At 36.8% G+C, this 27,622-nt stretch overlaps 1 protein-coding gene across 2 annotated transcripts in view; it reads right to left on the bottom strand.

Moving 5' to 3' along the window:
• Positions 1-26,159, bottom strand: part of LOC127426375 (matrix remodeling-associated protein 8-like) — a 33,001-nt gene extending 6,842 nt beyond the window's left edge. The window contains exons 1-5 of one of the 2 annotated variants that reach the window (XM_051673159.1): positions 25,920-26,159; positions 18,386-18,412; positions 17,789-18,091; positions 17,508-17,609; positions 15,054-15,512 (exon numbers count right to left, since the gene is read on the bottom strand). In XM_051673159.1, the coding sequence (XP_051529119.1) occupies positions 15,054-15,512; positions 17,508-17,609; positions 17,789-18,091; positions 18,386-18,412; positions 25,920-25,956 (928 nt within the window). In that variant the 5' untranslated portion in view covers positions 25,957-26,159. The remainder of the gene's footprint in view (positions 1-15,053; positions 15,513-17,507; positions 17,610-17,788; positions 18,092-18,385; positions 18,413-25,919) is intronic. The other variant, XM_051673158.1, reaches the window with a different exon arrangement.
• Between the last annotated feature and the right edge of the window lie 1,463 nt (positions 26,160-27,622).

Here is a 27,622-nt window from a genome sequence, read left to right as displayed (position 1 = left end):
GACACTATTGGCATTGTATCTTTCAAAGGTATTTAAAAGTTTGTTTTAGACATATAGAAGGAAGTAAATAAGATAACCCCACATATATGTCAAACTGCATTGTGTTAATGTTTGACAGTTAAAACATTGCCTACCTTAAAAACAAGTGAAGTTTGATCAGTGGTTAAGCGTGTTCAGATCGTTCCCTCATACCTGAATATATGGCTCCTTAATCACAGTATTACAGTTCTTGTATAGTGACAGGGCAGAAAGCCTTGAAGAAGCTAGAGAAGAGAGGACACCGGTGGCAGTTTATGCAAGCTGCTGTGCTCATGATGCTGTGCCCTGTGGGCTTCCGTCATGCCTTGCACAGCGCATTTTAGTTTATAAACAGATTTAGCGCTTATAACTTTCTTCTTCCCAAAAATTCAGAAATATTACAGATTTTTTTGTACTTTGTAATTGTGGTGAAAAATAACTGTAGCGAAGCTGAATACTTCATTTTTAATCAACTCAAGTAAAAGTAAAAATACTATTACTTATTTGTACTTAAAAAAAAAAGTTGAAAATTTTTAAAAATGTACTCAAGTACTGTGACGAGAGTAGTTGTAATTCGTTACTTTCCACCTCTGACTGAGGCTAACGTTCTGCATAACATCTCCATTTGTGTTCCATGTAAGAAAGTCACACAGGTTTGAAACAATTTGAGGGTGAGATGGAACAAAATAATGAAAGAATATTCATTTTTAGGAGAATAATCCCTTTAACTTGAACTCCTGCTGTTCCAATTAAAATGTACTTACAAAACTTACAAAAAATAATCTGTGATTTTACTCCATGTGGAGCAGAAAAAATCCTCAAAGATAAAATTAAAGAATATAGGCTCCTTTGAGCTCCAAATCATTATAAAACCAATAAAGATTCAAAATATTAATTAAAGCTGGATTCATGGGGATATCTACAGCATGCCTGTTCTGTTTCCCTGGTCTTTACCTTCTGATCCATCAGGCACTTGTGAGCATGTAAAGGCATGGCCCTCACTTGAAAAGCTGATGAAGCACTACAGCTGAGGTGGAGAGAGATCTGTCACTGGTTTGGGATAAACAGATGTTGGAGGTGAGAGTGTGCACTCAGCTGTGTCATATTCTCTCCTGCCATATTTTCAGCAGTGGAGTTTGCGCACTTGTTTATTTTTTTATTCAAAAATCTACAGAGAGACTGGAAACTGGCTTTTTTTAATTTATTTTTAATTTACTTTTTTGGATCAGAATGAGATCCACTGCTCTGTTTTTTTTTCCTGGCGGTAAAACATGGAGTTAAACAAAAAAAAGTGGGTGGAAAAGTTGGAGAAATGGGGGTAAACTGGGAGGTACTATGTGGTTTTCTTAACTATGAGTATCTTTGCCCTTTTGCTTTTAAAGTAAAGTTTAATCCAAAATTGAAAGAAATAGCAAGACAAAGAGTGCCACGTCATCTACGCTATAGATGTAATAAAGACACAAAGCCATACATAACAACAGGACATGACAAAATATGACATCATAACTTAAAAATGAAAGTCGAAAAAAAAGGTGTTGTGGAAAAACACCCTCCTGTTTTCATTAGACATTGCAAAAGGCTGAAAAGTTTCACTTTTAAAGAGATATTCTTCCATCTTATTATTCTCATTGCAATAATTAGAAAGTGGAAGGGCCAAAAATTTATTTATTTTGCAGGGAAGAGGTCAACCAAATTTTTAAATCTGCTTTCCCTTGGAAACAACTTTCCTTTTCAGCTGATGTCAATAATGACTCTTATTTTTCAGCTGATGGATAAAATCAAGTCCCGCCCTAAATTTTTCATTTTACATTTTCTAGTTGAAAATTCTGTTTCACTTGAAATTACCAACCTAGTCTCATAGAATGAACGTTATTATATTATATAACACATTTTTTGCAAACTGACTTTTAAGTGCTGCTTTCTACATTTCACTGCAGTTTCCTTGTGAAATTAACAATATAGGCACAACAACAACTATGCGTTTTATTTACTTTCACACAAATCACTACTACAACGGCTGATAATGACTTTATAAACATTCATTTTTCACACTATAACTCACACACTGCTATGATATCGAAACACTTATACAATAACGCATCTTTTGAAAAACGACACATTTTAATGCTTGTATTACAGACCTACATTTACAGATTTATTCCAATGTGATTAGCTTTTTTGGTAGCTCAGCTGCTAGAGTTTTGAACTTTGGACTCTGAAGACTGAGGCTCGGGCCCAGCCAAGCACTCAAGCTGTCACGTCAGACTAAAGTGTCACAGAAGTGACACGAAATGACGTGGTTGCTTCAGAAAAGCTTTTCATGAAACATTTTCTTGAATAGAACACTATCGGTTAGGTTTAGGGGCTTGTTTAGGGTAAGGATGCCTGTTTGTTTACCTCTCAGTTGCTTTAAGACACTATTGGTTAGGTTTAGGTTAAAGTTTTAGGTTAGGGAGGTACGTTTTACTCATTAAAACCTCATCTAATATTCACCTTCAAAACATTGTCTGATTACGACACTATTTCACTTGCTTTTGGTGCCCCATCTTGACATTTCACTGGGAAACTGCAGCAAAATGTGTAATAAAGCACGTAATTTTGTTTGGCAAATATGTAGCCATGTAATGTTCATGAGATCAGGCAACACAACCACAGAAAATCTACATGTTGCTTCCGAAAGTTCCCTGAATCAAAGTGTACCCTGAAATCAGCTCATTCAGCCAAATTACTAGCAAGTGCCATTCACCATCAGACATTTCTGCATCAATTCATGCATGAATATATTTTCCTCTAGTGCTACTGAGAGCGTGTTGTGCGAGCAACCTCCAAAACAAAGGTTCTGGTCCCATGGAATATAAGAAAAAAGGCATACACATTTACTTTCTGCTCCAATTTAAAAAAAGAAAAAATGTACGAGTAACCATGTGATTCTAGTCCTGTAGGAAACAGGAAGTAGTCACGTTCCAATTAAAAATGGTTAGCGTGACTCAGAGGTTGCATTTTCCCTCTAAAATGAAAATTTTACTCCACTGAGAGTAATGTTTAAGGTTGGGGCTTGGGTTAGTGGGTAGAGTTAATAAAATGTGCATTCCTGTTGACTGTATAACATATACAACTACAGATACAACTTGCTTTTGACACCACTCTGTAGACATTTCACCGGGAAAATGAAGCTCACACATGTCCATGCATTCAACAACACTTCCAGCGTTGGCCACTGGGGGCAGTGATTAGAATTTTGGTAAGAACAGAGAGATTTCAGCAGCAAAAATTTCAAACTACTGTTGCCGAATTCATACCACCCTCTATGTGAGAACAAGTAAACTCAACATACTACTGGTTTAAAATATCCCCATTAAGTGATTGTTACCTGTGAAAAACTGTCTCTACCTTGTAATCTCAATCTAAACCACTTATTGTGCCTGTCTGATTCTGAACCCATGCACAGAGGGGAACACAAGCTAATATCTTTAGGGAGAGTATTGTAATTAGTGACAGCTGAAGGGTCTTCTACCCACATTTTTCAAAGGAGCCCGTAAAAGTCCGGATATGGCTGGTTACTGGCAGTCAGGAGCCTGTAAAGAGCAATATGGTGTATTCTGTCACCACATTGCTCTCTCGTGCTCTTATAACTTAGGTATTCAACTGCCAATTACCAATTGCTTAATTTTGCTTCTCTTGCCAACTCATGTCGTAAAAACTTCATTTTGCTCCAATGACGGTTAGGTTTAGGGTTGGGATTTGGGTAGAGTTAATAAAATATGCACTCCTGTTGACCATATTACATCATTTACAACTAATGTTCACTCTGTGAATATTTCACCTGGAAACTGAAGCTAACACGTGCCACTACGCTCAACAACACTTCTAGCTTTGGCCACTGGGGGCAGTGATTCAAATTTTGGTAAGCACAGACCGATTTCAGCAGCAAAAATGTCAACCTACTGATCACAATTAACAGTGTGATCAGTCTGAGTAAGGGTGCTTTCAACCTAGCACTTTAGGTGCACACCCAGGTTGTTTGACGTCAAATTTCACTTTGTTGGCTTGATGTGAATGCTGTTTTCCCAAATCAGGTGAACACCCACGAACCGCACTACCAGTATGTTTGAAAAGGTGGTCTGGGGTACACTTCATGTTCAAATGAAAAGTTATTTTGCTCAGAGGCATTCAGACATTATCCAAGGTCTTGAGAAGCAATCTTTACTATTTCCTGCTTCTTCTTGAATAGATGTATGTACTGTAACTGGTTTAGTTCCAGAGTTTGAGAAGAAAGCAGGATATTTATGGGCCAAATAATTCGGAACAAGGGTCCCACATGGAAAACATTGGACAGTCTTGTACTGTCCTGCTTTTAAGACTGAAGGAAAACATCAAAATCCTCAAACCTTAGAGAACAGTCATTGATCTACCAGATCCTCAGGAAAGCTTTGAGTTTGTGATTCACATGATTAATACCATCTGGTTTAAAATGGCTGAACTCTAATAGGATTAACAGAATTAAAAATAGGAAATAAAAGATTTTTTCAGTAATGGTTAAGCTGGATCCAAACAGTTGTCTTCTTCCTCATGCTTAAATAAGACAGTTCTGAAAGGATGGCCGAAGAAAGGGGTGAATGAAGGTTGAAGGGGGAATGAGGGGATGATGAGGGTGGGGTGACCTAAATCTAAAACAGTCTCCTCCAAATGGCTCACAGTCTTGCTCTAACAGCTGGCCAGATGCTTTATAGATGAAGCAAACTTCCCTTTTCCTGCAGATAAACAAAACACTCTCCAAAAAAACTCCTGAAGAGATGGAGGGTAAAAAAAGAGGGAATGGCCAAAAAAGAAAAAGAGAAAACTATGCAGGGGAGAGGGACGAGAGAGAAAGACACAAGCAAGAAATAGAGACAGAAAGATGGAAAATTAAATAAACAGAAGAAGGGAGAGGATCTGCACAAAGGAGGAGACAAAATCATGAAAGAAAGCTAGGAAAGAATAATAAGGGGGGGGGGAAATGGGCAGAAAAAAATATGTCAGTAGTCAGACATTCGTATGAAGAATAGTCTGCATATTATAAAACAAAGCAAAGCACAAAGAGTAGGTTTACCCAAAAAAGCATATTCTGTCACGTTTGGGGGAAAAAAAGATGAAAGTGAATGGTGACTGAGGATAACATTTTGCCTAAAATGTCCTTTTGTGTTCCACAGAAGAAAGTCATAAGGGTTTGGAAAAGTGGTCGATCGATATATATCGGAGAGGCTGATAAATCATCTGATATTTGGTATTTTAAAATTATCAGCATTGGCTGCTAAATTTTCCTGTTTGGACAATTAGCTTCTTAAAGGGTAGTTTGGAACAACATGAGGGTGAGAAATTAGAGAATATTCATTTTTGGGTGAACTACTGTATCCCTTTATGAGACAGTGTCTCGAGGAAATTTTATGCTTGAACACAAATATCCATAGAGTGCCAAAACACGCAATTCACAAATGAAAGACAGACATTGCAAATCAAAACGGTGTATACATAAAAAGAACAGTCGCTGCATATGTACAGAGTACTTTTTTTTTTTTTTTACAACAAAAAAAAAATATGGCCATGCAGAAATATTTCATTGACAATAATGAGTGCAGCAGCACAGAAATAAATTTCTTGCTTGCCCAAAATACTGTGTGATGTTATTCCACAAAATTCCACTGAGGTTTGTGTAGTCTAGGGTCCAGCAAATGCAGTATTTCAAAACCGTAGTAAATGACTTTCCCACATTCTCTTATTAGTGGTTTTGAAGCAGAATCCCCACACTCTCCTAAATACACAATATTTCTCCTTCTCCCACCACTGTCTTTGCCTCTCTAAAAATTATTAAAATTGATGTATCAATTCCTCTCCATCTCTCCTTCCTTATTTTTGTCTCTCCATTCTCCTTACCTACCTCCCTCTGTCATATGCAAATAATCACCCTCTTATCCTCATTTTCCACTGTCTGCCTGGCAGGACCTCAAAGGAAAACACACGGCTATCAAATGATCCGAACCAGAGCAGAATTTAAACTGAGAGAGTGAGTTCTTAAAGTAAGAGGGAGTGACAATGGAATGTGAGTGAAAAAATGAAGAGAGAAATAAGAAAGAAATGTGCATGAAGCAAAAAGGAGAATAAGCTTTAAAGAAGAACCGCTGCATTTCAATAAGTGCTAAACATGTCGACCTAAACAGCAGGTTACCAAGATCGTTACATTAAAGGGATAGTTCACCCAAAAATGAGAATTCTCTCATTATTCACTTACCCTGAAGCCATTCCAGCTGTGTATAACTTTCTTTCTTCAGCACAACACAAATGAAGATTTTTAGAAGAAGATAGAGCTCTGTCAGGTCCTTGTAATAGACATGGGTGCCAGCACTTTGACAGTCCAAAAGTAATATTTAGACAGCGAAAAAGTAATCCACACGACTCCAGTCGATCAATGAATGTCTTCTGAAGCAAATCGATAGGTTTATGTAAGAAACAAGTTGATAATTAAAACGTTTTAACTTTAAATCGGTGCTTCCATCCAGGGCTCTGATGCAATTTAAAACGGCCAAACTCTCGTGCAACGTTTGTTAGGGATCACTACAAATGTATCGATACTTTCGATACTGATGTGGTATCAAGAATATCGATCCTCACATAAAAATAAAGATTCTAAAATTGTTTTTTTTATTGTTTTTTTTGAAGAAGTGATCTTATTATTTAGATTTCATGAATATTAATGCATCTCATAAGCTTCAAAATGGAAAAAAATTATTATATGAGCGAATAGTTGCATGGCACCGGAACAATTTTTTCTTCCGCTCATCTTGATAGAAATGCTAAAATACACTAGCAGTCACAGACAGCACTCACCCTTTCAGTCACAGTGCTCATTCAAATAGGGAGCAGTGCTTTCCTGAGGTAATGACAGAAAAACAGCATCTGGAGTTATTCACACTAAGTAATGACAAACCTAGATGTGACATGTATTATAATGGGCTTGATTGACCATTTTTACAGGTTTATTTCAATTCAGAGCTGTTAAAACATTGATAATGATCTTTAATCCTCATTAATAAATGATACCCTTATGAAAACTTACCATGATTTACTGTAGTAATATTGTATTAACCATGACTGTATTAGCCATGACTGTAGTAACCATGTTTTTCTTTTTTTCTTTTTGGCAGTAACCAAGGTTTTGATACAATTAACCATGGTTTTACTACAGCATTACTGTATTATCCATATGGTAACATGGTTTTAGTAATAGTAACCATATAATAATATCTATGGTTAATTTTGAGGTTTTATATGTGGCTTATACTAACTAAGTTTTATAGGGTAAACAAAGCAGTCTAATAATTTCTTGTTTAGGCCTATAAATATGAAAAAATGTAAGTAATAATAAAGTTACTAATTTTATCCAAAGAATTCGTAAAAATTAAATTTAATAGAGGTATCGGTATTGGTATTGATATCGGTGATATTGGCCTAAAAGTACTTGGTATTGGATCGAAAAGAAAATAAGGTTCTATCGACCATCCCTAATGTTCGTTCTTCTGTTGCAAATAAGCGCAGCTTCCGAATTCTCCCTTGAACTTGCGGATGCGATTACGTCCCGCTTCACGTCAGCTGCTGGTGGGAAGCACTTTTTAAAAGTTAATAACGTTTTAATTATCGATTTATTTTTTACACAAACGTATCGATTTGCTTCAGAATACTTTCATTGATTGACTGAAGACGTGTGGATTACTTTATTGCTGCCTAAATATGACTTTTAGACTGTCAAAATGCTGGCACCTGTGTACATTCATTACAATGACCTGACAGAGCTCTATCTTCTTCTAAAAATCTTCATTTGTGTTCTGCTGAAGACAGTCATATACGACTGGGATGGCATCAGGGTAAGTGAATAATGAGAGAATTTTCATTTTTGGGTGAAGTATTCCTTTAACTGTGCATTTGAGTTACTGTGGCTGAACTGGTAGATCACGGTGCTAGTAACACCAAGGTCATGGGTTTGAGTCCCATGGAACACACAGAGTCGAATGATTGTCAATGTAAATATTTCCAGACTAACATCAGACTGTGAAGTGTTGGGTGATAATGGCTTGTGTTCATGCACTCTGTTTACATCCAGTCAATTTTTCTTTCTTTTTTTCATCCCTTTCTCACAAGTTTTGTCTTCAAACTTGAATAAATTTAGAAGTTAGACAAAGGAGGTAGATGTCATTCCTGGATGGTGGTACTAGAGTTATTTCTTTGGCTCAACAGATGCTGGCTATATTTGTTTGAATGTAATTGTGCGAAATTGTTCTGTAAAACAAGTTTAAACTAAACCAGGAACCAACCCTTCCCTCTTTCTCTTGTAAATATGGGCATTTAACAAACTTAATAACCTCCAAAGGGATTAAAAAAAAAAAAAAAAAAAAAAAAAAATGAAGAGGACTCCCAACTCCCTAGCCTAGGGCTTTCGAATGCGACATGATCACAAATGAAGTTGACATGCTGCTTCCGAATGTTCATTTACCCTCAAATCTGCCAAATTACTGAAAAGCACAATCCCCCATCAGACATTTTTGCTTCAATTAGAATGTGTTTACTTTTCCCTATGGTGCTACTGATAGCGTGTTGCGTGAGCAATCTCCGAGACACAGGTTGTGGTCCCATGGAAACCAGGAAGTAATCGAGTTCACATAATCAATGGTGAGTGCCATTTTTTTTATATATGTTTTATTTGTAAATTGTACAGCACTTTGGATCAACTTCTGTTGTTTATAAATGTGCTTTATAAATAAAGTTTGACTTGACTTGACACTTATTGAAGACACGTTCTGGCGTTCAAACACAGCTGGTAGCGCAACTCTAAATGCAGGGGTCTCAAATTTTCTACGTTTCAAACTACATTTTAGCTTGATGTCCTAAAAGCGCTGTGTTTATGACACGATGCAACCAAAATGAGACGCATTAAAAAACGTCTGTCTGATGCATGTGTGCATAGACACGTCCTTAGAAAAGCCCTTATAATAAGTCTTCCTCTGACAGTTGCAAAATGGATTTGCACCAATTGATAGGCTTATTTTCAATCATCAGGAAATAAACAATCACTGCCTGGCCAAAAAAAAAAAAAACGTTGCATACTGTAATATTTCATTGGACCACCTTTAGCTTTGATTACAGTGCACATTTGTCATGGCAATGTTTCGACAACCTTACGCAATGTCACAACATTTATTTCCATCCAGAGTTGCATACCTTTTTGGCCGAGATCTTGTATTTATGATGGGAGAGTCGAACCGCTCCGTAAAGTCTTCTCCCCACATATCCCAAAGACTTTCATTGGGGTTAAGGTCAGGACTCTGTGGTGGCCAATTCATGTGTGAAAATGGTTCCACATGCTCCCTGAACCAGTCTTCCACAATTTGAGCCTGATGAATCTTGGCATTGTTGTCCTGGAATATGCCAGTGCCATCAGGGAAGAAAAATCTATTGATAGGATAACCTGGTCATTCAGTACATTCAGGTGGTCAGCTGACTTAATTTTATTGCCGCATATCGTTGCTGAGCCTAGACCTGGCCAACTGATGCAACCCCAGATCATAACACTGCCTCCAGAGGCTTGTACATTGGGCACCATGCATGATGGGTGCATCGCTTCATGCACTTCCTTTCTTACCCTGACGCACCCATCGCTTTGGAATAGGGTAAATCTGGACTCAGACCACTGTTTTTTCCAATTAACCTCACTAACAAGTGGCTTTCTTGTAGCCACACAGCTGTTTAGTCCCAATCCTGTAAGTTTTTGTCGCATTGTTCGAGTAGAAATGGTCTTACTTTCACTATAAAACATAGCTGTGAGTTCTACTGCAGATTTTTTACGATGTGACTTCAAGCGTTTTAGTGATCTCCGATCACGATCATTCAAAAAAAATTTCCGACCACATTTCTTCCACGAAGCTGATGGTTCACCACTATCCTTCCAGGTTTTAATAATGCGCTGGACAGTTCTTAACTCAATTCCAGTGATTTCAGCAATCTCTTTAGTTGTTTTCTTTGCTTGATGCAGGCCAATAATTTGCCCCTTGTAAAACACAGTAACATCTTTTCCACAACCACAGGATACGTCTTCCAACATGGTTGTTTAAGAAATGAGAAGCTACACACTGCATCAGTTAGGGTTAAAAGAATAGTTGCCAGCTGAAACATATTAATCACTGCAATAATGATCCAATCATAGATTCTCTCTCTTCGGACAGAGATCTGGACACTGAAGTGGCCACTGATGGGTTTGGTGCGCCTTGACAGAGATGGCGGTGTGACTGGCATTTCGTAAGGTGGAGGGGTTTGCCTATACGTGAATCAAAAATATTGCTAAAATGTTCTTGTTAGAGAAAGACTGTGCACTAAAGATGCTGAACTGTTGTCCATGTCTCTGCTTCCCCCATATATGCCCCACGAGTTTCCCCAAATATTTGTCACAGTTGTATATATACACCTAAGAGCAAACAAGGATAAAGCCTCGGAGCCTATACTGCAAGTAACCCAAAGACTGCAATCTATATCTCCAATTTTAGTCCTTGCCCATTTTAATCACTGTTCTCTGGAAAAGATTTTGAGAGGCTTTCATCAGTATGTCACATGCCCGACCAGACACAACAAGATGCTGGACCTGTGTTAAAGGAGCGAACAAAGCTCTCCCCCTTCACCTGATGGGTGGGGCTGACCACAACTGCGTCCAGCTCATCCCATCTTATCGCACTGCCCTGAGGAAGGGAAAAACCCTTGTCAAATGGATTTAGGACTGATTCCATCCTGAGCCTACAGGGCTGTTATGACTGCACAGATTGGGGAATGTTTAAGGAGTCCTGTACAGACATTGATGATCTTACTGACTTTCTCAGCTGTTACGTTTCCTACTGTGTAGACTAGGGGTCAGCAACCTTTTTGACATGGAGTGCAATTTTTTATTTTCATGGTAAATGGCTGTGCGACATTTATGTGATTTTCCAAAGTTTGAGTCCACTTGTGAGAATGTTTCTATTTTGCATTTTTCTAATTTAATTGTTTATTTTTCATTACAAATGACATTATCAGCATAACAGTTTGAGTTCAAACATTTAGCAAAACCCGATGATTATGATGTAATCATGATCCTGCATGTGAATGTTCACAAAACATCTTGTGAAAGTGTTTTAATGAAAGAAAACCTGTACTTTTGTACAAAATGAGTTATCACAGTTAATGTCACAAATTTGCTTATTTGATTACTGATCACAAATTGTGTGGAATCTTAAATATTTCTTATATTAGGGGCCTGGGTAGCTCAGCAAGTAAACTCGCAAGTTTGAATCCAGGGTGTGCTGAGTGACTCCAGCCAGGCTTCCTAGGCAACCAACTGGCTCGGTTGCTAGGGTGGGTAGAGTCACATTGGGTTAACCTCCTTGTGGTCATTATAATGTGGTTCTCGCTCTCGGTGGGGCGCGTGGTGAGTTGTGCATGGATGCCGTGGAGAATAGCGTGAGCCTCCAAACGTGATAGGTTTTCGCGGTAACGCGCTCAACAAGCCACGTGATAAGATGCACAGATTGACTGTCTCAGACGCGGAGGCAATTGAGTCCTCTGCCATCCGGATTGAGGCAAGTCACCACGCCACCACGAGGACCTAGAGCGCATTGGGAATTGGGCATACCAAATTGGGGAGAAATCCCCCCCCCCCCCCCAAAAAAAATCTTATATTATGTAATTGTAATCATGTAATCACTAGCACGCAAGCAACAGCAAGAGAGAAGCAGGCTATTTTATTTATATGAAGTTTTTCGCATGTGCATTCCACTATACATCTTGTTGTAATCCATCCTCATGATCACGCAGCGTGCTTTCATCAGCTTAATGGGAGATTAAACACTATTAAAGTGTGATTCGCGCATCACAAGCCGATCAACTATTTAGCCCTTTTCAGTGAATTGCACCTGCAAAATCCTAAACATTTATTTCCAGGTTTAAGTTATATTTTGAATAGACTCTTATTTTTGAACCACACGATGTGGGATTATTTTTCCTCTTTTAATCATTTAATGTAATTTTGAGTGTGATCATGGTGTAAGGAGGGTGTACCTGTATGCTGGGTTGGAAATCTCAAGGATTAATATGATGTTTTCCTTATTACATCACGTGTTGTTCTTAAAGCAAAAAGAAACAAATGAAACAGAATGTAGGCCATCATCCGCGCAGACTGACCGAAGCAAAGCTGGCACGTTTACTCACGCAATTAATCGAAAGTGAAGTAGTGCTGGCTCGTGATGCGCAAATGGTTTGCACACGCAGCAAGAATCTGTTGGGTATACTGCAGCGTCATTTTTACTTTTTGTTTAGCCTCCCATTCAGCTCATGAAAACACACTACGTGATAATGAGGAAGGATTACATCAAGATGTAGATTGGAATGCAGGTGCGGAATTCATATAAATAAAATAAGTCTACTCCTCTCGCCGTTGCTGGCATGCCAGTGATTACTCCTCCTTGTGCCAATGCTGGCCACAGGTTGCTGACCCCAGTGTAGACAATGTAATCCCTGATAAGATTGTGAAGGTGTACCCAAATAGTAAGTCATGGGTGACTAAATCACTTAAGGTGTTGTTAATTAGAAAGAGGCGTGCATTTCGGGAGGGCAACCTCCCAGAATTTAACAGGTTGAAAAAGGAAGTGAAATTTGAAATAATGAAAGCAAAGCAGAGATACAAAAGGAAAGATTGAGAGGCAGCTTAGGAACAACAATCTGAGTTTTGCATGGGACAGTATGAAAACTATTGTTGGCATAAGGAGCAAAAGGAACTCTAAGGTGGCACTGGAAGGTTGCAGATGTGACAAACAGCTTGCGCAAGAGTTCAATAAGTTTTACCTTAGGTTTGACACCCACAATTTCAGGAATGTCATTCTAGAACAGAACACCAATCTATCTGACAGTGGTCCAACCCCTTTTGATGAACGTGATGCAGCCAATATGTTTGAACACTCTAGAGCCAGGAAAAGCCCTGGGCCTGACAATATAGGCAGCCACCTGCTCGTCTCCTGTGCATAGCAATTAGGTCCTATTTTTCATTACATTTTCCAGCTGTCCCTCAATCAACAGAGAGTGCTGAAAATTTGGAAACAGTCTACAGTTATCCCAGTGGCCAAACACAACCACCCCTAAGCGCTAAATGACTTCAGGCCAGTTGCCCTGACCTCCTTAGACATGAAGATAGTAGTGATGTTGTTTTTCTCTTTGGTGATGATAACAGTGACAATGATGCCGAGGATGTTTGTTATGACAATTTTTCATGATGCTGCCGACCTTGGTTACCTGTGTAGATTCTGGTTATGCTGTTTACATAAAGTCATTGAATTGTTTTATATATATATATATATATATATATATATATTGTATTAACTTTATGATTGGGAAAGTCTTTATGACTGGGAAGGTCAACTTAGGACCACTGCTGTGTCCCCCATCTCTCCCTCCTTGTGTGTAGTACCCTATGTATTTCATTGTCTTGTATTTTTGTATTTTCATTGTTCTGTATGTATGTCTTGCCGCAAAACCAATTGCCCTCCAGGGACAAATAAAGTTGAAAGTTAAGTAAAGTATCTGCTTATTTAAATCCAAACAGCCACTTTTTTGGCCAGACACTGTATATTGCTTTGATTGCACTTTTTGTATTGCCTAATCAATGCTGTACTTGTTGTCTACAATGTGATATATTTTCATTATCTAAATTATAGGCCTATTTCTTATGTATATTATATTCATAAGAATTTTAATATAATTATTTATAATTATTTAATCATTATATATTTTATTTATTTTATTTCTGGGCAAATTTGTATATATGCGATTAATTCAATTAATTACTTGGCATATCATGTAATTAATTTGATAAAATTTGAATCAATTGACAGCCCTACAAAATATGCATTCCTTTTGACTGTATTAAAGCATTTTCAACTAGAAATACAATTCACTTTTGGTGCCATTCTGTGGCCATTTTAACTCAACAACACCTCCAGCTTCGGCCACTGGGGGCAGTGATTAGAATTTCGATAAGCACAGATCGATTTCAGTAGCAGAAATGTTTACCTCCTGTAACTGAATTCAGTGTAATCAGTCTTTTTAAATGATCTGCTACTACATTCTACAACTTCACCAAAGGCAAATCTATGCACGTGGCAATCAACACATTTCTTCAAGAACACAATGAAGATGATTTAAGAAGGAACATCTATTGTCCATATGGCCTACATTTACTTTTAGAAGTCTGCACTGGCATCCAGCCTCATATAACTTGAATATCACACCAAGTCTACAGTCAACTATTTCAGACACATTGTACATTTTATGAACTGCAGACATGTATGCACCACAGATCCCAGTAAATATTTTGCAGAACAAGTTGTTACAAGCCAAAGCAACAAACAGGAACTCAAGACAGCAGTAACTATTATGTTTGGGACAATTTGGGAAAACACCACCAGTCAAGGGTCTGGACACACTTTACTGAAACATAACAACTTTTTGATCTAAAAGCTTATGCATAAATGCTAAAAATGTGGTTTGCATACAGATTTGTGCATGTCTACATATGAATTTCTTCACAAACCACAACTTTAATTTATCTCTATTTTTTTTTTTTATTGGATGGAGTTGGACTGAATGGTGAAAAACAATTAGCCAACAAGTACCCAGCATACACAAAAACTCCAATACATTTTAAAAAGCATCCCAGGTTTAATATCTTGTGAAGTTGGTTGAGAGAATGCACAGAAAGTGCAAATCTGTAATCTGCAACAGGAGGCTCCACTGAAGAATCAAAAATATAAAATAGCTCCAATTGTTTTTAAATTTTTTTTAACGTTTTTTAGTTTAATTTTTAACAATTCAATTTGTGTTATTTCTTAGTGAAACGTGGAAAATAGTAATAATAAAAAAATACGTAAGTGTATCCAAACTTTTGACTGGTGGTTTATACAACTTTCTTATGAAGTAAAAGAGGGTGCTTCTCTTACTTGGGTCTTCATTTGGAAGGTATTGTGGTTCATCGGTGGGTTCTTGAGGGACCGGAGGGGTCACGGTAAGTTGAAAGATGCGTCTTTCGTGCAGACCACAATAGTGATGGTGAAGATGGCAAGAGTATAGACCCTGATCAAGCTGCTGGATGTCTGATATGATGAGAGAGAAATCTCCTTGTGAGAATGCCATGGCAGAAATATTCATCTTTCGCTGAACGAATAGTGGCCCATAATGACGTCTCTCGCCGGAGGCATACAGGTCGATGAGACGATCGGCACGGTCATGTTGGACCCCTGGAGGTTGATGGTCCCAATGCACAACCTGCTGTTGGTCCTCCTGACTGTTACCTTCTGTCCATATTGGCCGGCGGTTAACACAAGGGAGAACCACCGTGCTGCCCACCAAAACCACATACACAGCCTTCTGACCATCCCAGAACCGTCTCTCCTTACGTGCTGAAAAAAAACAACAGCTGGATGAGTATGCACTGCTTCGTGTGATTTCATACTGTATAAATACAGTGGCATTTGGAAGCACTGATGCACCACACTCAAAAATGTATACATTTCACTGTATCAGACATCAAACCAAGTGGCATCTGCAAACAAATTATGCTAAATCTTTTCTCAGAACTAATTTCAATCTTTTGAGACATTAACCAACTGCTCCTAAAGATCATTTTTAGTGGATGCATGAAGTCAGTTCTCCTCAGGTTCACACAGGTGTCCTAGCAGAGTAACCACAGTTGTAGTTCATTAAATTAACTCTGGACATGTTCCAATAATAACTGACAACCAAAAGGTGTCCAAATACTATTTGTCTTCATTTTTAACAACCTAACAGACTTCTTTTTGTGAAATGGTTTGCTTGAAAGTATGCGTGTGTTATCTTTCTTTAAAAAAACAAAATCTGACTCGGTTTGATATTTTGTCATCTAATGCAATGATATTCAAATTTGGCTTGTGTCCAGATACATTTTGGGGCCACTGTATATCTCAAAAACTACTAAGTGTTATATACACTCACTGAAAACTTTATTAGGAACACCTGTACACCTACTTATACATGCGATAATCTAATCAGCCAATTGTGTGGCAACAGTGCAATGCATAAAATCATGCAGATATGGGTCAAGAGCTTTAGTTCATATTTACATCAACCATCAGAATGTGGAAAAAATTTGATTTCAGTGATTTCGACTGTGGCATGATTGTTGGTGCCAGACTGGCTGAGAATTTCTGTAACTGCTGATCTCCTGGAATATTCACACACACACAACAGTCTGTAGAGTTTACTCAGAATGGTGCCAAAAACAAAAAACATCCAGTGAGTGGCAGTTCTGCAGACGGAAATGCCTTGTTAATGAGAGAGGTCAACGGAGAATAGCCAGATTGGTTCGAGCTGACAGAAAGGCTACGGTAACTCAGATAACCACTCTGTACAATTGTAGTGAGCAGAACAGCATCTCAGAACACGTTGAACTTTGAGGCGGATGGGCTACAATAGCAGAATACCACATCAGGCACTTTATTAGGACCATAGTATTGCTAATAGAGTGCTCAGTGAGTGTATTTTCTTGGAGCACCATACAAAAAGGGATTAAAAATACTGTGATATAAAATAGCACATCAAATAGCAATAAAATAGCTATTTAAATAATGAAATAAAGGTTGGTGAACAGAGATTAAAAAAAGGAGTGCAAAAGTTTCTTCCCAATTGTCCTCACATTCTTTTCATTCTTTAGCTCACAGTAAGCTCCTTATTTGGCATGAACTCGAACAGTTTCATCATGAGTCTGGTTAAAAGCCAAGCATAGCACAAACCACCTCATGGAGGTGAATTTACTAACCTTTTTTCGGTAACACTTTACAATAAGGTTCCATTTGTTAACTTTAGTAAATGCATTAGGTATCATGAACAAACAATTAACAATATATTTATTACATCATTTATTAATCTTTGTAAATGTTAGTTAATAGAAGTGCAATTGTACATTGTTATCTCATGTTAGTTTATAGTGCATTAACTTATGTTATCTAATCCAACATTTGATTTTAAAGATGTATTAGTATATGTTGAAATTAAAATTAACTAAGATTAATAAATGCTTAATAAGAATTGTTCATTGTTAGTTCATGATAACTAATGTTGTTAACTAATGTTAACAAATGGAACCTTATTGTAAAGTGTTTCCCTTTTTCTTATTTTAACGCTTCACAACGCTTACAATAAAGTTCCATATGTTCAAATTAATGCATTAGGTATCATGAACTAACAATTAACAATATATATTTTTACAGCATTTATTGATCTATGTTAATGTGAGTTTACAAAAAATACAATTGTTTGTTTTTTGATTGTTAGTTCATAGTGCATTAACTAATGTTAACATATAAAACTTGTGGGGGAATGAGTGTCATGGTTTACCTTGTTTGAGCACATTTACAAACCTGACTTGGTGACATTAAGCTGCACTTTGATTGACTCATATAGGTGGCAGTAATGATGATGCAGATTACAGGAGTAGATTCCTTTGTCACTCATTGCAATGTCTGTTTGAAAGAGCAAAGACAAAATGTCTTAATTTAATTAGGTAGTACCAAAATGAAAGGGATCAGAATGAATAATTCTGAACATTTGAAGCTACTACAGTACTTGCACATAGCTAGAATTACAGTAAGAATCAAATCAAAGCATTTTTGTGTTTGTATTATTAGATTGCAACTCTCACCTTTAATAACTAATGAGAAGTTGCCATCTTTGAAAGCAGTCTTGGGCATACTAATGCGTCCCTGGTTGTAGCCATTGTAGATGCGCTGGTCTCCAGCAGAAAACATGTCAATGACACGCTCCATTGCATGACCTGGGCCACTACGAAGGAGATCCCAGTGTACTACACGTTGGCGGTCCTTAAGGCGGTCTTGGGTCCACACCATGCGCTGACTATGACACTGCAATACTGCTTGAGATCCCTGGGGGGCGCTCATGTTGTACATAGCCACCACCACTCCACTGCCATCGCTTTGGCCTAGCACTGAGACACAAAGGCCGGTTTCCCGGAGGCAAATTAAGTCTAATCGTATACCAAAAGTCACTATCAAGCATGAACACCCTAAGTAAATGGAGCAGTGCTGTTGTTTTAAACCATATGTTGTAGCAGTACCAATAAACTAGTGTTTGAAAAAGTTATGGCACTTTCTTATCTTAAATTTTTTTAGTATATTTGCAATTACGTATGTTGCCCTTGATACACCTTATTGTTCGAAGTTAAATAGTCCTAGCAAATGTTCAAAGTGTAGAGAAGCACAGTAATTAATGTGTTGCTTACCAGGGCTGAAGAGGAGTGAAGCCAGAACTGTAACAAAAGCAAACAGAGAACTTAGATAAAATTAAATACACACATAAAAACAATCAGCATTGAACTGGGCCTCTTCATGAATTCCATCCCAGTGGATTAAAGGGATACTGTAGTTCACCCAAAAATGAAAATTTATAGTAAAAAAGGACTTAAATATTGAACTATTTCTCTCCCACACTTATCATATAGCTTCTGGAGACATGGATTTAACCACTGGAGTCATAAGGATTACTTTTATGCTGCCTTTATATGCTGTTTGGACCTTTAAAGTTCTGACTACCATTCACTTGGCTGAGATATTCTTCTAAAAATCTTCGCTTATGTTCAGCAGAAGAGAGAAAATCATACACATTTGGGATGGCATGAGGGTGAGTAAATGATGAGATCATTTCATTTTTGGGTGAACTATCCCTTTAAAAAACAGAGATTTACTATATGGGTTTTATCACTGTGTTTTTCACTCTTTCGATTCGCTAACAAAAATTCACAGAAGCTTGAACAGCACTGTTACCTGTTTTGCAATATATCCTATTTAAATACAGTAATCCACTTTTCTTAAATGGTTAATGTGTAGTGGTTTTCTAGCTTGAAAATTTTCAAAGTATCATCAAGAACTTAAGTTAACTGACCAAGTCACACAGTAAGAGATAGGAGAATACAGCAATGTTCATTTTCTTATGTTTACATGGCAGTTCTTTGTAAGCTAATACTTTGGGAAAAGTGAGCAGCACCATTATTTTAACTTTCCATCTGAGAGGATTACGTCTGAAAGGTCTATTTATGGATCAGTGTTTGACTGACGTTGGGTTCTCAGAAATAAACACCTCTTCTCCTTATGTTTGCAAGAACAGTCAAAATACTCACATCTAATATAACACTCCTTTGTGATATCTGGAAACGTTCAAATTCGTCAGTAAATAGTTAACTGCATAACACATAAGCTTGAATTATTATTGGACAGCACTGAAATATTTAATTTTGCATAACTTAAATTCAAATGACAGGTATAGACAACACAAAAGTCAGCACTTTAAAACTTCATTTTAAATGACTGCTCAAAAAGAAAAGATTAGCATTTGGATCTATACAATTCACATTATAATTTTGCTTTCTACTCGACCAACCTACCACTCTGTACTTTATAATGTCATGCTCCTTTAAAAGAAAAAAGCACAAAGAATATTTTTTCGTTATGATTAAGGGAGTGGTTGGATAGACCCAGATCCTCTTGAATTACAGTAAGAGATTGTTTTGGTGTTACGAGAGATTTATCTACTGTAAAAATGGGTTGGTTTACTTTTTTATTACACTCACACAACCCAAATAATTGGAGATATGCAAACACTTAACTCTTATTTACAACCATAAATCTCCAACCATTTCCTGAAAATGCAGAAAAGTTTACTTCAGAGTCTTGCTTCTTCCACTGCTGTCTTATGCAGCTGTGACTACTATTCAAATGACTCAACAACTGGCACAGTAACTGGCCACTGTCTGTAGAAGTAGTTCAAAAAAGGCTCTTCTTCTGAAAGGGCAGAATCACAGCACAAAATATAATGCTTTTTACAGACTTCTAGAGGGCCATAAAGTTTCAATTCATTGTATGCTACTCAGTAATACGTCTATTTACCTGGCTTTCCATCTTTATCTTGTCTTTTAGGGTTGTTAAATGTCACTATGATTTTGTGTCAAATGGAAGAAAAGGAAATAGCTTTGTAAATGTACAGCAAACACTAAGAGCAATAGAAAGGTAATAAGCATGTGTTAGAAGCCAGAGAAACCACAAACATCACAGTGAAAATGAGGGAAGGAGCAGGGAGAGGGGTCAACAGTTTGGAATCTGCTGAGGAAGCACTCTGAAATGCAATGACTTGTCCGTACACTCATATACGTACTTCATTCACACACACACACACACACACACACACACGTTGGTGTGGCTATCCTTATGAGGAATCTCCATAGACATAATGACTTTTATACTGTACGACCTGTACTATAGATTCTATCCTCTAACCCTACCCCTAAACCTAACCCTCACAAAAACTTTCTGCATTTTTACATTTGCAAAAAAAAAAAAAAAAAAAAAACATTGTTTAGTATGTTTTTTAAGCGATTTGAATTATGGGGACACTAGAAGTGTTTTTACCACTACGCAAATCACGCAATTGCGTGGGGCCCTGGACGTCGGGGGGCCCCCCGCCCCGGTAGGAAAGCTCAATGAAAGTGCTCTTAGAGCGGTTCACGTAAGAGACAGGCCGGGTTCAGGTCAGTTTTTCAAGTAGGACTTTGGGTTCGGGTTTGTAATTTATGAAAAAATATACAGGTCTTCCGAACTTGTTTCGCCCATGAGTTAGGGGCCGTTCACACCAAACGAGTTTTTGCGTGCGTCTGCTCTGATTTTCCATTGTTTTTCTATGTAAACGTACTGGACGAACATCCTTGACTGCTGCATCGTGTCTCGCTGTTTCTTCAGTGTCTCACGCAGGACCGGCACATTTTTAGACACTGTGTCAAGTTAAAAATAACTTAGGTCTCAAAAACACACATTGAGACACCTGCATTCTGTTTCATTCGTTGCGCTGCGTCTAGACTGTTTTAGCGCAGGTGTCACAAAGGTTTAAGGTTTTCAAGAAGTTCAGGTTGCAAAGAGGTGACTGTTACAATGTTTAACATTATTCCAGATTATTCTGCACCAAGCAAAGTTTCAGCGTTTGATAAACGGCAATGTTTTTTTTTCTTCCTTCTGCTCTGTGCTGAGGGGCTGCCGTGCCTTGTTTGTTTACTGTGGCTGGTTACTGTTATGAATGTTGCCTACAATGCTTACATAAAATACAGCCTTTTGCAACATGGTGAACAATTCACTGCAGCGTCAGAAAATAAGCTCCAGGTGAAAGTAAAGTAAATAAGACAGAAATATATTACTATTGTATACAACAAATCCTCAAAGTAATAATAATACTGTATCATTCTGTATTATAATGAAAAACTGGACAACAATTAATAATTGTTAGGTTATAATAATAATAATAATAATAATAATAATAACAACTGATTTCCAAAATGTTAGTGAGTGAAGTAGTAGTTTTTGCACACCCTGTTCATAAAAAAAGTGTTTTGTAAAAATACACTAGGTAAATATTGCTTTTTTTAATCACTGTATTGTCGAAAAAACTGGAAAACATGCATTAATTATCTTGAACTAGAATTGTATTTAATTAAACATTTTGAATGTACTTGGCTACAATGGCTGATAGAATGAATTTAAAATTATGATTTAAAATAAATTTGAAAGTAACATTTTCAAAATGAGGCCCCAGGTTGGTCAGTTGCTTGGGGCCTCAGAAATCGTTAACCCGCCCTGGCTCGTAAACCACCCAATCCCGCCCACACACACACACGCACACACACACACACACACACATACTCACACTAACCTGCTAAGGGCAAAGCTACACCTGCACATGAGACTGTGAACCCACACATGTACGTTTCTTTCTTTATATATCTTTCTTTCTTTATTTTCTTCCTTTGTTCAAATTAAGTCTAGTGCAGATAGGGATAAATATGTTATGCATTATTTGGCCAATTATATATATTATAGGGGTTAGCCATAATTTGAGGATTTCAAGGAGAGTCTAAACCAGTAAAATGTGTAATATCTATGTCAATAACCTTTGAAAAAATGGGTAAGGATTTTTTCCCCTGTAGGTCTCACTCTCTCTTTCTCAAAGCAACAGTTCTGCTTTCTTTTTTAAAGGAACAGTTCACCCAAAAATGAAAATTTTCTCGTCATTTACTCACCCTCATTCCATTCCAGATGTGTATGACTTTCTTTCTTCTGCTGAACACAAACAAATATTTTTAGACGATCTCAGCTCTGTAGGTCCATACAATGCAAATAAATGGTGGCCAGAACTTTAAAGGTTAAAAGACAGCATAAAATAATCCATATGACTCCAATGGTTCAATCCATATTTTCAGAAGTTATATTATTGGTGTGGGTGAGAAACAAATCAACATTTAAATCCTTTTTACTATAAATCTTTACTTTCACTTTCATCTTCTTTTGTTTTTGGCAATTTGCAGTCTTTGTGCATATCACCACCTACTGGGGAGGGAGGAGAATTTACAGGAAAAAAGGACTTAAATATTGAACTGTTTCTCACACGAACCTATCATATTGCTTCTGAAGACATGGATTTAACCACTGGAGTCCTATGGATTACTTATATGCTGCCTTTTTATGTTTTTTGGACCTACAAAGTTCTGGCCACCATTCACTTGCATTGTATGGACCTACAGAACTGAGATATTCTTCTAAATATATTTGTTTGTGTTCAGCAAAAGAAAAAATCTGGGATGGCATGAGGGTAAGTAAATGATGACACAATTTAAATTTTGGGTGAACTATTCCTTTAAGTCTGAAGCTAGGGCTCAGATGTTTTTTTAACCTAATGCTTTCATATTTCAGTGGAATTTATCCTTACTTCAAAGGAACTGAATATAACTGAGTGTTTTGAAGATGCAAATGACTTCATAAATAGTTCTACATCTGAAATGAGCCAGGGTTCAACCTCTTGCTCCAGCAGAGAAAAACGTTGAGCATAGCTAAGTTTTGTACGTCTGTACCTAGACCTGCTGAGTGTGCAGAATCATAATGTTATGTACTGTAAATAAAAATTATAACAACATGATAGTATGTCTAGTGTCTTACTTTAAGCTGAATGGTGTCAGGCAAGTGCAGGCATAAAGTGTATTTGCCCCAAGATATAAGTAAAGAAAGTCTTTTACGTAAGTAATGCAGGGTACAGAGCTACAGGCTGGCAGCTGCCTTAAGAAACTGAGGTAAGGAACCCTTTAAGAAGCTGAAATTGACTCAAGTTCCAATTCAAAAAGGATTTCTGGTTTAGTTTACAGTGACACATCAATCTCTAATAGAAGAATGAACCAAAATAATCTAGTCATAGTTTTAAAATAATGATTCAGCCTCTGAAAAGATGAGTAGGTCTGAATAATAATACATACTCACTAGTTTTGAAATAAAACCTTATGTCTTTATTGATTTTGTCAGTTGAGTCACCATGAGTCACTCTTGGATTTTGCTGAAAGAGCAAATTCATGTCTAATGTGCTAAGTTAGGGGAATTGTCTTGGTTCATTCTGTTCCATTAGTCCAAGAAAAATGAGCTTGCATTCAGCATGCACTGTGTTTGCACAGCCTTTCATTGTATTAGACACATCACTTAAAGGGATAGTTTACCCAAAAATGAAAATTCACTCATTATTTACTCACCCTCATGCCATCCCAGATGTGTATGACTTTTTTACTCTGCTGTACACAAACAATGAGTTTTAGAAGAATATTTCAGCTCCAAAATGTTGAAGCTCTGATATGCACATCAATTTATCATAAAAGTAATAAAAGTAATGGTTAAATCTTTATCTTTAGAAGCAATCAATATTCAGATCAATATGTAAGTCCTTTTTTTTACTAAATTCTTTTTTTTTTACCATAAATTCTACTTCCTGCCAGTAGCTGGCGATATGCACGACGAATGCAAATTGCCAAAAACAAAAGAAGAAGAATATGAAAGTGAAAGTGGAGATCCACAGTAAAAAAGGACTTAAATATTTATCTGTTTCTCACCCACACTTATCACATCTGAAGATATGGATTTAACCACTGGAGTTGTAGTCATTATTTTATGCTGCCTTTATGTCCTTTTGGAGCATCAAAATTTTGGTACCCATTTACAGTAACTGCATTGTGACGATCTGCAGAGCTGAAATATTCATCAAAAAATGTTTGTTTGTGTTCAGCAGAAGAAAGTCATACACATCTGGGATGGCATGAGGGTGAGTAAATCATGAGAGAATTTCATTTTTGGTTGAACTATCCCTTTAAATGTGCACTCAGGGATGTTTTTGTTAATTGTATTTTCTGACAATATGTACAACATTATGTACACTCACATGAGATGAAGACTCGTCTTATCAGTCTTAGAGAAAAAAGCCGCTTTAATCTACACATGGTGCTGGGCCCACATTTATGAGAGCATCGTGTGACCATCAGAATATTACTGTCCTTATAACAATAATCCCTTGTAATTGATATTTTCACTGCTGAGTAAATTAATCATGGCTGACTGGGAATGGCACAGTGGCAGCAGTAACTAAGAACTTACTCTAGTGTGATGCTGCATCTTCACCTTTAGGTGTCAGATTGATATATTGTAATCTTTTTCTTGCTTGTTTCTCATTCATCAGCACTGACGCGCACAATAGCTCCAGCCTCATCGTAAGCAAAGTCCGTGATGCCGGTTATGGAGTAACGTGGTCAGTTCGATCATTGTTCGGTTCTCAAGTCAGTGGAAAAGTGTTTGGACTCATTATTGAGATCGCTTCTCATTTCCCCTAGCTGTACACTGGCTTTGGCATGAAAAGTAAAAAAACTTGTGATGTAAACTAAAGCCTATTGGCTATTTTTTAAAAGGTTTGACCTGTTTGATAAGTCCCACCCCAACTTCATGTTTCAGTAGGAAATACGTCTACAAGTCAAAGAAAACTGCCCTCGTCAAGGCACTTCACGGGGACGTTTAAGAACAGAAACTCCCAAGTGATATGGGCAAAAAAAAAAAAAAGTAGGTAAAAAAAATCATTTTGAAGGTTAAACAGAGAGACAGACAGATAGTTAGATAGATAGAGGGATTGAGGGATTCTCAACTGTGTATTAAATGAAAACAGTAAATCCAATCAGTTAGAAACATAATAGTGAGTGAGAACAGTCTGTAGGTCTGTGCAAAGTTTAGTGGATGTAGCTTGAAAGCTCTAGGGGGATTTACAATTGATAATTTTGGTCTTGGTTTAGGGATTTTGGAAAAACCCTAAACCATGTCTGTAGAGTAATAGTATGTTGGCTTTGTCCAGCCAACATAACTACAGTACATCCAGATATTTAATACATCTGGAATTAATTCATGCGAATGTCTACAAAAATGTGCTTAATCTAATCTCACGTTTTAGTACATAAAATATAGCCCATTTGCTGTTTTCCTTTGTGTGCCTTAAATGTTGATGGCTATGTCAAGCTGGACAAGAGTAAAAACTTTTCTTTGGTTCTTTCCAAACAAAGGCATGTTTTCTGCAGTAGCTGGTTTTGACATCTGGGTTTGGGTCACAACGGTGCAAAATACAGACTGAAAAGCCATTAAATTACTTTATAAAATGTCATAAAAAGAAGTGAAGATTTATCATGAATTACATATTACGACTGTTTCAGGCACAATCATCTGCAATTAGCCTACACTATAGTGAAACAAACACACTTTAACCAGTTTTACTCCAAAATAATACATTTTAAAGTTGTATCATTTTATGTAAATATAAGAGAAACAAATACTAACATGTAAAAATAACAATAATACTTGAAGAATAAATTATAACATCAGTTAGCCTAATTATGAGTGACTTTGGTTGGATTAACAGGTAAATCACAAACTCACGTTGAAAAAAGAAAAGCGCTCGAGTCAAGTTCTTCATGTCCGATATCCTCTTGGGTTGTTCTTCCTAAAAGGACGCGTTGAAGAGTGTGTAAAGTCGAATTTGAGCAGTGCTTGATAACCTTGACAAACATCTACCACGAAGGCAAAGACTTGCTGTTTGTCGTCCAGCGACATCAGCGGCAGTCTGTGCCACTGATCCACCTTCAGTTTTCAGACCATCTCCGCCCGGCCTGCCCCCCTTCACGTGAACTACAAACACTTCAGCTGTGTTTACTCTGAAGACTCTGTCTTTGTTTCATTTCTGGGGTTCTGTAATCGATGATGAATATAAAACATTAATGATAATGCGTACTTTTCCTTGAACTAACGACTCGCTTTTTGTCAGCAAATGTAAGCGTCAAAAACTAATAGCAGTGAAAAATAATGTTCTGATGTCAAATACACAAAACATATATAGTTTTCTGGTTTTAAAGTAAGTTTGCTTTTTTCTGGGGCCTAAAGGAATATTCGCGAATCAATCGACAGCATTTGTGGTATAATGTTGATTACCAAAAAAAAAAAAAAAAAAAAAAAAAAGTAGCCTATTTGAAAATGGCAAAAATCGAGGTTACAGCGGCAAAAGTGAGTGGGGCCAATTTTTGAAGGGTTTAAAGGCAGAAATATGAAGCTTATAATTTTATAAAAGCACTTACGTTAATGCTTCTGTTACAACTTGTGTAATATTTGAGCTGTTAAAGTTGTTAAATCATTTTTACAGTCGTTTTAGGGTTTACGGCGTGACGTCATCATAGCAACGAAGTTGTAAAATTTGATATAATTTTACACAGAAAAGGGCAGTAAGCTATTTTATCACACTAAAATAATGTCAGCACGTTAGTTAGTTTACGTCTTGTGGCTATACTTTTGAAACAGTGAGTATTTTAACGTTTATAGATTGGCTCCATTCACTTCCAAGGAGTGGCGAGTCGAAATAAATTTTTGTGGTAATCAACATTATTTCACAAATGCTGTCGATTTAGCTTAACTTGTATTAAACGCAGTATATCCTTAAAAAAAAAAAAAAAAAAAAAAAAGTGGTGTACCCCTGCAGAGACAGAAAAAATAAAATAAAAGTCTCATGAAATTATGAAAAAAAAAAAATAAAAATAATAATTTTTTTTTTTTTTGGCACAAGTAGTTCGGAATAATATTATATTATTATTTCTTTAAAAAAAAAGTGAAACAATTTTGTTTTATAATAGCTTATTATTAATAATGAAAAACCTTTTTTAAGGTAGACATTCTGTTGTCATGTGACAGAAAGCAAAGCAAAAACCATATAACAGAGAGGACCCCTTTACACCCTCATGACTGTGTGTGAAATAATATAAATAAATAAATAAGTTTTGACATTTATATGAAAAAGCATTTTGTTCAGGTCAAATGGAGTAACCCCAAGAAAATTACTTGATATTCGTGACTCAAAAATTCATGATATTTGTAAAATAAAAAATAAAATAAATAAATAAAATATGTTTGAATTTTTTTTTTTTTTTTTTTTTTAAACTAATGATTAGGTTGTGTACATTTATTCAAGGTGCAAGCAAAGGAATTGAAATACTTTTTACTTGATGGTTACACCACTTGACATTTTTGAAGTTATTAAATCATACATTGTTGAAAATGATCTAAATGCTTTTTTCATGAATGACAACATGGACACA

Source organism: Myxocyprinus asiaticus, chromosome 35 (genome assembly GCF_019703515.2).
Source record: "Myxocyprinus asiaticus isolate MX2 ecotype Aquarium Trade chromosome 35, UBuf_Myxa_2, whole genome shotgun sequence".
NCBI lineage: Eukaryota > Metazoa > Chordata > Actinopteri > Cypriniformes > Catostomidae > Myxocyprinus > Myxocyprinus asiaticus.
Note: the sequence above shows the minus strand (reverse complement) of the source record. Positions and strands in the feature narration are given on the sequence as shown.